Here is a 12,111-nt window from a genome sequence, read left to right as displayed (position 1 = left end):
ACATATTTAAAAGATTTTTGAGTGAATAAGATGACGAGTCATTTCAAAATTATTTAACTAATATTTTTTTCTTGAAACCGTAGTTGTTATTTTTCTTTACGTACTGGATAAACTCTCGAACTAATTTAATAATATTCAAACTACGTTAGTCAAATAAATTACATTGGACAAGACTTATATGACACTCACTCGAGAAAATGTTAATAGGATGAATCGAACTCGTTCAAACCTTCTTTCTTTATAATATATTATACATGTTATAGATTTGTCTTTTAATACACATGTATATACTAGCGATATTGTGCACATTTTATGTGTTTATATGGTCGATATTTATGTATAATATTTTTTAATTCACGTAATTTGAATTTTGATATTATCTTTTTTACTTTTATATTTTTTTAATATAGTTCTTTGTTTTATGAGGACTCTTGAATTCTTTTATTTTTTTCTTTAAAAAAATAGTATGTTATTTGGGAAGATTATCTAAAATATTATTTTAATAAATTACAAAAATATACACACATCATTTTTATAAATAGTACTTCGACAAAAACTTGTGTGATACGGTCTCACGGGTCGTATTTTGTGAGACGAATATCTTATTTGGGTCATCCATGAAAAAATATTATTTTTTATGCTAAAAATATTACTTTTTATTGTGAAAATCGGTAGGGTTGACCCGTCTTATAGATAAAGATTCATAATACCGTCTCACAAGACAGCTATTCTAGTAGTTCTCGGGTAAAATGATGTTAGAGTAATTTTTTAAAATCTAAAGTTAATTTGTTTTTATTGGTGATAGAAGTTACATCAAATCAATTAGAAATTATTTAGTTCAGATTTAATTAAATAGTAAGATAATATAAGTATAGATAGGAGATATAATATGAAATCCATTAATATTTGTAATTTCAATTATTTACGCTTTATAATCAGAAATATATATGTTTTATTTTAAATTTAGCACTATTTTATCAATCATTTAAAGTCAGATGAAAAAAATTAAAACATTTTTATTTTCTTAGGCTCCTATTTAGCTTGCTTAAATTTATAATGTTACTAATTAGTCTCAAAAGCTCATATGAAAAGGTGAATTTGGAAAATAATTAATTGTATAATATGAAACTTTTAATAATTCCAACGAAAATAAAATGAAAGCTGATTAGACCAAATGACCCCTGATGAATATCAAGAATTACTAAAATCCCCGATTTCTTAGCCCCGTAAATCTCTCCCGCCGACTATACACGTAACTTCATCTCCTCAAGCTGTACAAAGGTTGTACCTTAAGTCAAAGTCCAAATAGATACGAGGTGCAACTTATGAGATATACGACGAATCAATTTACGTATAAATATGTATCTTTCTCGTAACTCACAAGCAACAGAAGATACAGAGACATATATGACTCAGTCGCTGTGAAAAATTTCCTGCGCGATATTCGGTGAGAATTCGCTGTTGTTTATCTCTCTAGAGTTGTTTCTTAACTGTATAATCGCGCTCAGGTTTGGGTCAATTGCATTGACTTTATATCATCGTGTGTTTTTTTTGGTTTATTTGATTACTGTGTTAAAAACTTTTCGTCAGTGATGATAGGTGAACGAAATAGTTAGAGTTTAAGGCTTAAAGTATTTGAAATTCATGCCTCCTGTTGTTTGTTTTTATGTACTTAATATGGACGACTGATTTGAACGTGCATATAATGGATGGATCAAATCAAATTATAGGAATTCTGGATTATCGTTTAAATCATATGTTTCTGTTAAAAAAAAAAAACCTGAATTGATCTGCAGAGTTCGGAGATGGGATTCAATGAAGTGTACAATTCATTGCAGGAGCTTTTCCCGGAGGTAAATTCTGGCTTCGGTATAACGAGCCACTATCTTTTTTGCTTTCTGTTAGTAGGTATTTTTGTTTTGTTGTTCCTCAATGTCTCCACCCTTCCTTCTTGGGTACAGATTGATGCCCGAGTCATTAGAGCTGTTGCTATTGAGCACAGCAAGGATCCTGATGCAGCTGTTGAGGCAGTGCTTGAGGAGATAATTCCTTTCTTTTCTGAAATATATAGACCAACTACACCATTGACTGGGAGGAGTTTCTTGGATCAATCACCTAAAGGTAACGATTATTTATTAAGCCTTTTTATTTTAAACGTTTTCCTGAGTATAAAGCTTTATTTCTTTTCATTGTCAGGATCACTTGCACAACTACTTAGCTTCCCATGTTTATTTTCCTTTTGATTTATGAGTTATCTGGTCCCCATTATATAGGCTGAATAATTCTAATTGTTCTTGTAGAAGCTATTGCTACTGTACAATCCGTGGACGGCTTGCCTGTGAATGCAATAGGATCAGCTGAAGAGATAAATGCTAACAATGTGAATGTCGGGCACAAGTCTGATGATGCTAATGATGAGAACGATGATGCGTTCTATGATACATATAACGGACAACATGATGGAGAAGGTGAATTGTCAATATCAGGTAAATTTGGTGAAAATAGCATAATATCTGCTGATATATTCTCCCTTGGTCAACCTGCTATGTTGCTGGAGGAAACAAGAGTAAATATTCTTCAACGTGAAGAGTCTGTACAACCTGAAAGAGCTGAAACAGTTTTAGCTCGTAAACGTCCAGAAGATGCCATCAAAACGTCATCTGATGCAACTCATTGTCAAACAGGAACGTCTTGCACAGATGACAATAATTCTGTGGGCAATATTTTTTCAGAGGCTGTTCCAAATTTAACAGTGAGCCATTCAGAAAGCATTGTCCAAGTGGTCGTGCTACCTAACATGAATGGAAGTAATTCTGAAGTAAGTTTTCCATCTGATACTGCTGCCGAAACGGAAATCACCAGTGGCGATGTTATTATCAAAGATGAGTCTACCATAAATGATTCTGTGTCCCGATCGAGCCAAAACCATATAATGGGTGTTCTTGATGAAATTTTCACCGAGGCAAGAAACAACAAGGTATCATCCATATCAATTATTTTCCTTACCATTGATCTCGGTTTAAATTCAAAACCATATACACAGCAACCTGTGTATCGAGTATTATGTAATGTTTTAATTATTGACACGATGATTTGATGCTCAAAAATGTTCTCGCGAAGAAATAATGTGGATTTGCAAATACATGATAACTGCATCCTGTTAGGTGAGAAGGTGCAAAGTGTTAGGTGAGAAGGTGCAAAGGGCCACATTCTTAAATGGTGTAAAGAATACAAATTGATTTTGCCAACATTTGTCAAATTTGGTTGGCGGTGGCTAGAAGCTGATTGGCCATTTCATGCATGGGGAGCTCTATAAATAGAGCTCCCTCCATCTCAGTTTAAGGATCCCAAAACAAACAAAGCAATTACAAAGCTTTGTAAAAAAGAGAGAAAAAAAGAGAGTTTTTTTCTCTTGTGTGAGTTAGAGAAAATATTTTCTCGGTTATACTCGGGTTGGGAGTGTGAGATATTTAGTGTATTGTTGTATACACTTGTTGTAATATTTCTCCTGTTATAAAAGATCTGCAGTAGCTCCGTGGACGTAGCCTATCTTGGGTGAACCACGTAAATCTTTGTGTTCTTATTGATTATTTTATTCCGCAAATTTTTCGGCACTTTATTATCATCGGGTCGGCATCGCTTCGGTGTAATTCCCCAACAACTGGTATCAGAGCCTTGTTGTGAAAATTCTTAAAAATTCTGAGTATGCTCTGTGGTTGCAGCTTTGTCTGATCTTCCACATCAGAAAAGATTTTTTAGATTTTTTGCTAAGGCTAGAGAAGTGATGGCCGGAGATGATGGATCGAGACCGGGAATCAACAAGTTCGACGGAACAGATTTTTCGTTCTGGCGGTTACAGATAAGAGATTATCTGTACAGTAAGAAGTTGCATCAACCTCTATCAGGAAAGAAACCGGAAAAGATGGAGGATGATGATTGGGAGCTCCTTGACCGACAGGTGTTAGGTGTGGCACATAACGTGGCGGAGGCAAAAACCACAGAAGAAATGATGTCCATTTTATCTGACATGTACGAGAAGCCATCAGCAAACAACAAAGTACATCTCATGAAAAAGTTATTCAGCTTGAAAATGGGTGAAGGTGCTTCGGTGGCTAAACACATCAACGAGTTCAACACGATTGTTTCTCAGCTAATATCGGTTGAAATTAATTTTGATGATGAGATTCGTGCACTTATTCTTTTGGCGTCTTTACCAAATGTTTGGGAACCAATGCGGGCAGCGGTTAGCAACTCAGTTGGAAAAAGAAAGCTACAATTCAATGATGTCAGAGATCAAATTCTTGCTGAAGAAGTTCGCAGGATGGATTCGGGTGAAGGAACATCATCGAGATCTGCTCTAAATCTCGAGAACAGAGGAAGAGGCAGGAGTGGCGAAAAGAGTTTTGACCGATGGCGGGGTAGGTCCAAGTCAAGAAATGGAAAAAACAAAAGCAATTTTGAAAAGAATTTGAAGTGCTGGAGCTGTGGTGAAACTGGTCACTTGAAAAAGAACTGCAGATCAACAAAGAATAATGCCAATGCTGTCACTGAGGAAGTACATGATGCTCTGTTATTATCCATGGAAAGCCCTGTTGATTCTTGGGTTATGGACTCGGGAGCTTCGTTTCATACCACTGGTGATTGCGATGTATTTGATAATTACATTGCTGGCGATTACGGAAAAGTTTTCCTGGCTGATGGAAAACCATTGGAAATTGTTGGTATGGGTGATGTACAGATGAAGATGTCAAATGGATAGAAAATCAACAAAGTAATGCATGTACCAAAATTGACACGCAATCTGATCTCGGTGGGACAGCTCGATGATGAAGGCCACAATGTGACCTTCGGTGATGGTTCCTGGAAAGTGAACAAAGAAGCCATGATTGTTGCTCGAGGAAAGAAAACTGAAACACTTTATATGACTTCCAGTTGCAGAGACACATTAGCAGCTGTGGATGCTGGAGCCAATTCAAGTCTATGGCATTATAGACTTGGACATGTGAGTGAGAAGGGAATGAAAATGTTGGTGTCAAAAGGAAAGCTACCAGAATTAAAGACTGTTGAACACCAATTATGTGAAAGCTGTATCTTTGGAAAGCAGAAGAAGGTGAGCTTTTCAAAAGGCGGTAGAGAACCGAAAACAGCAAAGTTGGAGCTGGTTCATACTGATGTATGGGGACCATCTCTTGTGACATCCATTGGAGACTTGAGATACTATGTCACATTCATTGACGATCCGAGTAGAAAAGTTTGGGTTTATTTTCTGAAAAATAAATCTGATGTTTACGAGACCTTTAAAAGGTGGAAAGCCATGGTGGAAAATGAGACCGACTTGAAGGTGAAGTGCTTACGGTCTGATAAAGGTGAAGAATATGAAGATGATGAGTTCAAGAAATATTGTGCACAGAACGGGATCAAGATGGAGAAAACTATTCCTGGTACACCTCAACAGAATGGTGTAGCTGAAAGGATGAACAAGACCTTGAATGAACGCGCAAGGAGCATGAGATTGCATTCTGGATTGCCAAAATCATTCTGGGCTGATGCTGTTAACACTGCCGCATATCTGATCAACAGAGGACCTTCGGTACCACTGGACTACAAAATTCCCGAAGAGGTTTGGAGCGGCAAAGAAGTAAACCTTTCTTTCTTGAAAGTGTTTGGATGTCTATCCTATGTTCATATTGATTCAGCAAACAGAACAAAACTTGATTCGAAATCAAAGAAGTGCTTCTTTATTGGTTATGGAAATAATGAGTTTGGTTATCGTTTCTGGGATGACCAAAATCGGAAGATCATTCGGAGCAGGGATGTAATCTTTAATGAGCAGCTTCTGTACAAGGACAAGTCAGACATTGGAGCTGGAGATGAATGTCCTGAAGTCAAGAAGACTGATGAAGTGCCATTGACATATATTCCTGTGAATGAATCGAAAACCGGGAACCAGGAAGATGGAGAAGAAACTGCACAAGATGATGACCCACAAACTCCGGTGATTGAACTCAGGAGATCTTTGAGAACCATTAAATCACCTGAGAGATGCTCCCCAGCACTTCACTATATTTTGCTGACAGACAAAGGTGAACCGGAGACCTATGAAGAGGCAATGCAAAATGATGATTCAACCAAGTGGGAGTTGGCCATGGAAGATGAAATGGATTCACTGTCATCCAATCAGACGTGGGAGTTGACAGAACTTCCGCAAGGCAAAAAGGCGTTACATAACAAGTGGGTGTACCGGTTAAAAGAAGAGCATGATGGTAGCAAGCGGTACAAGGCAAGACTTGTTGTGAAAGGCTTCCAACAACGGGAAGGAATTGATTACACCGAGATTTTCTCTCTGTGGTTAAATTAACCACTATCAGGATAATACTTGGACTAGTGGCGAAGGAAGACTTACATTTGGAGCAGTTGGATGTAAAGACTGTGTTTCTTCACGGTGACCTAGATGAAGAAATTTATATGAAGCAGCCACAGGGCTTTGAAGTACGGGGAAAAGAGATAATGGTGTGCAAACTTCAGAAGAGCTTGTACGGTCTCAAACAAGCTCCAAGACAGTGGTACAAAAAGTTTGATGGATTCATGAGTGAAAATGGTTTCCTAAGGTGTCAAGCTGATCACTGCTGTTATGTGAAAAAGTTTGACGGTTCTTATATCATACTACTGCTATATGTAGATGATATGCTGATAGCTGGAGCTTGTCTGGAAGAAATTGATAAACTCAAGAAAGATTTATCAAAGGAATTTACCATGAAGGATTTGGGTGCTGCAAAGCAAATCTTTGGAATGAGGATCTTAAGAGACCGGGTGAATGGATTCTTCAAGTTATCTCAAGAAGAGTACGTGAAAAAGGTGGTTAACAGATTTAATATGGATGAAGCTAAATCCTGTGAGTACTCCTTTGGCTAGCCATTTCAAACTAACCAAAGCACAATCACCATCGACGGAGCAGGAGCAGGCTTATATGAATAAGGTTCCTTATGCTTCTGCTGTCGGAAGCCTCATGTATGCAATGGTGTGTACAAGACCAGACATAGCACATGCAGTGGGAGTCGTGAGCAGGTTTATGAGTAATCCAGGAAAGCAACACTGGGAAGCAGTTAAATGGATTCTCAGGTATTTGAAAGGTACTGCTAGTTGTTCTTTATGCTTCAGGAGGTCAAAATTGGGCTTACATGGTTTTGTCGATGCCGATATGGGTGGTGACCTGGATGGCAGGAAAAGTACTACTGGATATGTGTTCACATTAGGTGGTACAGTTGTAAGCTGGGTATCTAAGTTGCAAAAGATAGTTGCGCTTTCTACTACTGAAGCTGAATATGTAGCAGTTACAGAAGCTAGCAAGGAGATGATATGGTTGAGATCCTTTCTGGAAGAATTGGGTCAGAAGCTTGAAGATAGCACATTACACTGTGACAGTCAGAGTGCTATTCATTTAGCAAAAAATCCTGTTTATCATGCTAGGACAAAGCATATACAGGTTAGGTACCATTTCATCAGATCAGTGCTGGAAGATGGAGTCTTGATAGTGGAAAATATTCCTGGAAGTAAAAATCCAGCTGATATGCTTACAAAGACGGTAACCATTGACAAACTGAAGTTGTGTTCAACTTCAGTTGGACTGCAAGTATGAAAAAGAAGATATGAGCTGCTACAATGATGGTGTAAAGACATGATTGAAATCAAGTCTTCAAGTGGGAGAAATGTTAGGTGAGAAGGTGGAAAGTGTTAGGTGAGAAGGTGCAAAGGGCCACATTCTTAAATGGTGTAAAGAATACAAATTGATTTTGCCAACATTTGTCAAATTTGGTTGGCGGTGGCTAGAAGCTGATTGGCCATTTCATGCATGGGGAGCTCTATAAATAGAGCTCCCTCCATCTCAGTTTAAGGATCCCAAAACAAACAAAGCAATTACAAAGCTTTGTAAAAAAGAGAGAAAAAAAGAGAGTTTTTTTCTCTTGTGTGAGTTAGAGAAAATATTTTCTCGGTTATACTCGGGTTGGGAGTGTGAGATATTTAGTGTATTGTTGTATACACTTGTTGTAATATTTCTCCTGTTATAAAACATCTGCAGTAGCTCCGTGGACGTAGCCTATCTTGGGTAAACCACGTAAATCTTTGTGTCCTTGTTGATTATTTTCTTCCGCAAATTTTTCGGCACTATATTATCATCGGGTCGGCATCGCTTCGGTGTAATTCCCCAACACATCCAACTAAATTTGAATGGATAAGATTAACTTTTCTTAATGGCAACAACTTGGGGTTTAGCTTTCGGCAGGTCCCTAAGCTAGCCATGTGCATTGATAATATTCCAGATACTTGTTAAATGTTGCAGAAAACATTATTCTCTGCTATGGAGTCTGTTATAAGCTTAATGAGGGACGTGGAGCTGAAAGAGCAGGCTGCAGAAGAAGCCAACGAGGAAGCTGCCAAAGGAGGCATTGATGTACTGGATAAGGTGGAAGAACTAAAACTAATTCTGAAGCATGCAAAGGACGCAAATGACATGGTTGTTTTTTTTTCTCTGAATTGTATAATATCTCTTTAGATGATCTGAAGCGAACTCTGGTATTTAACTAAATTGATTTCTCCTTCCTTGATCATTACTTTCTTGTTTTTCAATGTTAGCATGCTGGGGAAGTATATGGTGAAAGGTCCATCCTCGCAACAGAGTTGAGAGAGCTTCAGTCCCGTGTACTCTACTTGTCAGATGAAAGGGACAAGTCTCTTGAAGTTCTTAATGAGGTGGTTTTAAACCCTTTCCCTTTATGGTGTAATGCCATTTGAATTATGATATGTTTTGTACACCCAGTTGATATTGAACTGGGTGCGGAGTTCCACATGTGAAAGTAGCAATGCATATTTTGTTAGCTAAACCATTTTTTAATAGTTTGAACAAGCTGTCTGAGTTTTAGAGTTTTTGTTGCTGGTCACTTTTATCATTTACTTACAAGTTAAGAAGTATGAAGAAATAAAATAGATAAAGAAAAATCGAAAATATGAGTTATTCTCATAGATATTGGTTAGGTTGCAATTGCTTTTGCTCATTTCTATTACTAAATTTTTTTCCATTCTTATTTTGTTCGAAAAATTCTTTCTGCGTTGTTCTTGCACAATTTAACTGTGGTTCTCCTTATGATTATAATGGCTGATTTACTTCTCACTTTTCAATTCTAAAACTTTTTCGGCTCTCATTTTATTGGAGTTGAAAATTGGATACAAGTATCTGGAAAAAGACTTCGTTGAGGTTCTTTGGAATTGCCTTAGTAACTATATCTTGGGACATGGATTTTATCTTCTTTGTTTTGAGATGCCCAATTTTAGCTTACCATGAAATAAAACTTTTCTGGGCTAATGAAACCTAACATTTCAGTTTATTGGCCTTACAGTTAAACTTTATTCGAATATACCAAGACGAATACAAGGGCTTGCAAGGTTAATTTTTCATTTCACTTTCTTAATTTTGTCATTTTATTGCAGATGTGTCAAACTTTAAGGATGCGACTAGCAGCAGCTGAGAATGAATTAAATTATGCAGAGAAAGAAAGAATTAGGAAGCAAGTTTCTGCTCGAGAAACATTTTCTGAACAGGAAAGTCTTATGGAAAGGGTTGTACAAGAGGCAAACATCCTGAAAGAACACGCAGAGGAAAATGCCAAGGTAACTTCTCATTTCTCTATGTGACTCTAGTTCATCTTAATTCAAGTCAAACCATTGAATGAAGAAAATGCGACGTTGAATTTGATTTCCTCATCGCTGTTGCATCAACTCTTAACAATCTATTGTTCAAGTTTCTTATCTACAGTTTCACTGCTTCTTTCTCATTTGTATTTCAGCTGCGAGAATTTCTGGTGGATCGAGGTTGTGTTGTAGACACTTTACGGTAAGTTATTTAAGTGCTTGCTGTTACTTCACCTTTTATCAGAGTTAATCTTACTTTTTTGTAGGTCCACCATCATGTTTTATCTTGAATGCACAATCTTTAACGCCAACTTAAGAAGAGATCTAACTTAGCCAAAACTATATCACTGCGCAATCACGGAAGTCTTCGGTAATAAAAAAGCTGCTTGTTGAACATGTAGGATGAGTAATCTAAAAAAGTTTAGCAATCTAAATTCATGAAGTGATGCCAGATACTCATATCTGGAATCTGGATTCTTATTCTAATTCCTTATGGGCGTATCAAAGTCTCGTTACAAACAAGATTAAAAAGTATAAAATATTGGCAAATGAAGACAGAGATTGTTCCTAAAAGGTTTAAGCTGACAAGCGTGTATGTCCGCCACTCTTCTTTCAGAGGAGAAATAGCTGTTATAAGACAAAACGTGAAGCTTCTAAAGGGAAAAATTGATGACCGCATTCCGATGAGCAAATATTGTTCCTCCCCTCAAACTAGCTGCATTACAGCTTCCTCTGGTTCCTGGTTGAAAAATTCAATTTCAGATCAAGTGGAGCTGGTACCAGTCCAGGATGATTTAACTAAGACTCAACAACTCATTGATCCAGTCACACGGGTATCTGTAGATGAAATTGCTAGATATGATCGTGAGGCACTTGTCGCAGAGGGATGGGATTTTGTGACAACCTTGAAACGTGACGAGGACTTTTGAAGAATAGAACAGGTTAGCAAATACACGTTCTTGGAAGTTTCATTATCATTCCATCTCTACAAACTGATTTCGGTTTTATCATGTTTTGTTAAACTGAGTTACTACTACTCGATTCTCACCCTCTTAAGTTATGCTTTTGGTTGGTGGCTGGAATTTTATGGGACTCATCTATTAAATGCTGAGAAATTTTGTTAATAATAATGGCTTGTTTATATTTAAATATTCAGTTTTGTCCGACAATATATTATGGTTCGTACGGGGGACCTAATTGAGGGTTTTTATCTTCAAATTAATTATTTAATTTATTAAAAAGCTTCTTCCCCACGGCTGTTTCAGTTTTTTTGAGCAAAAGTTTTCGTTGTCTTAATACATGTGTTTTATATTCTCTTGCATACCTCATCTCTTCCATCAAAATTATGGATCTACGCCTCTACAGCGTGTGTGCTTAATCTGCTACATGCTCTTTCGGTTTCTGAGAGCATGAAACTCTAAATTACTAGGAAATATTGTATTGCATATTAAAAAATCTATACATAATTAGAAGATCTACACTCTAAATATTTAGCAGAGTAAAGAGACTACGCAACTTAGCTTCTGGCACTGGTGCCTGCCTCTAAGGAATGTATCCAGTTGGGCAAGCAAGAATGCTGTTAACTCAGACAAACAAAAAACCTTCATTTATATGTTTAAAAAAAATGCGCTCCTCTAAAAAAGAATCTAAACTGTAACTCGTCAAAGTTCCTGCATGTGTAGATTCAGCTCGATCCACATCTTATAGAACTACTGTTTCTCTGTATTTCCATCTGTGGAAAGTATCTGCATTTTTAGTCATTCCAGCGCAGAAGCATAACAGTGCATCTCCATATGATGTAAAGGCGAGTCCTTTGCTGTCTGATTTGCTTTGAACATCGTTGAATCGACCCAGATTTAGAACTTTTTGCCATGTTTGTCTGCAAAATGAAATGTATTTGCGTCTCTGAGAAACTTTCAGAATTTCTTCTGTCTATGATAAGTGGGAATGGTTGTTTAAACCGTTCTGTTATTATTTATAGTATACGGGGAATTGGAGAAAATATGGAAATGGAAATTTGTTGTGTAACCAACTTCATGGTGGGACAAGGTATGTGGGTTCCTCATTTGAGAAAACAGAACTCGTCGGTTTGTGTCATACCTCTTTAACTCGACATCATTTGTCCCAGTTTAGTCCAATCCTTACAGATGTCAAATAGGTTTCATCAAATATCGTTTTCATATATTTTGCTTGCTACTTCGGTCAATTAAAATACATTAATATGACGAGTTTACCACCTTTGGTTAGGCACGAATAAAGGATACAGTTTGAGTCTAGAGGGGGCAAGAAGGAGAATTAGGATACGAATTCTTGTGTGGTTGAATTTTATTGGAGTGAATTGGCCGTCTTTTGTAGTTTCTAGATAAGGAGGATTCTATTTCGAGAAGATTTTACCTACTTAATTGAAAATCCAAATCCTACCAAGTT

General features: G+C 36.9%; 1 protein-coding gene across 2 annotated transcripts; it reads left to right on the top strand.

Annotated features, from left to right (window-relative positions):
* Nucleotides 1–1,226: 1,226 nt before the first annotated feature.
* On the top strand, nucleotides 1,227–11,409 carry LOC142528674 (uncharacterized). 2 transcript variants are annotated; one of them, XR_012815708.1, is made up of 11 exons: nucleotides 1,229–1,447; nucleotides 1,797–1,853; nucleotides 1,962–2,121; nucleotides 2,301–2,486; nucleotides 2,685–2,977; nucleotides 8,339–8,512; nucleotides 8,632–8,748; nucleotides 9,484–9,663; nucleotides 9,840–9,886; nucleotides 10,301–11,121; nucleotides 11,191–11,409. XR_012815708.1 is itself a non-coding variant. In XM_075633767.1 (10 exons), the coding sequence occupies exons 2-9, from the start codon at nucleotides 1,806–1,808 to the stop codon at nucleotides 10,611–10,613; spliced, it is 1,716 nt and encodes a 571-aa protein (XP_075489882.1). In that variant the 5' UTR covers nucleotides 1,227–1,447; nucleotides 1,797–1,805; the 3' UTR covers nucleotides 10,614–10,625; nucleotides 11,182–11,409. The 2 variants fall into 2 exon arrangements, 1 of the variants encoding a protein (XP_075489882.1); XM_075633767.1 differs by having other exon boundaries at nucleotides 1,227–1,447; nucleotides 2,301–2,977; nucleotides 10,301–10,625; nucleotides 11,182–11,409.
* The last annotated feature ends 702 nt before the right edge of the window (nucleotides 11,410–12,111 follow it).

Source organism: Primulina tabacum, chromosome 16 (genome assembly GCF_025594145.1).
Source record: "Primulina tabacum isolate GXHZ01 chromosome 16, ASM2559414v2, whole genome shotgun sequence".
NCBI classification, from domain to species: Eukaryota; Viridiplantae; Streptophyta; class Magnoliopsida; order Lamiales; family Gesneriaceae; genus Primulina; species Primulina tabacum.
Note: the sequence above shows the minus strand (reverse complement) of the source record. Positions and strands in the feature narration are given on the sequence as shown.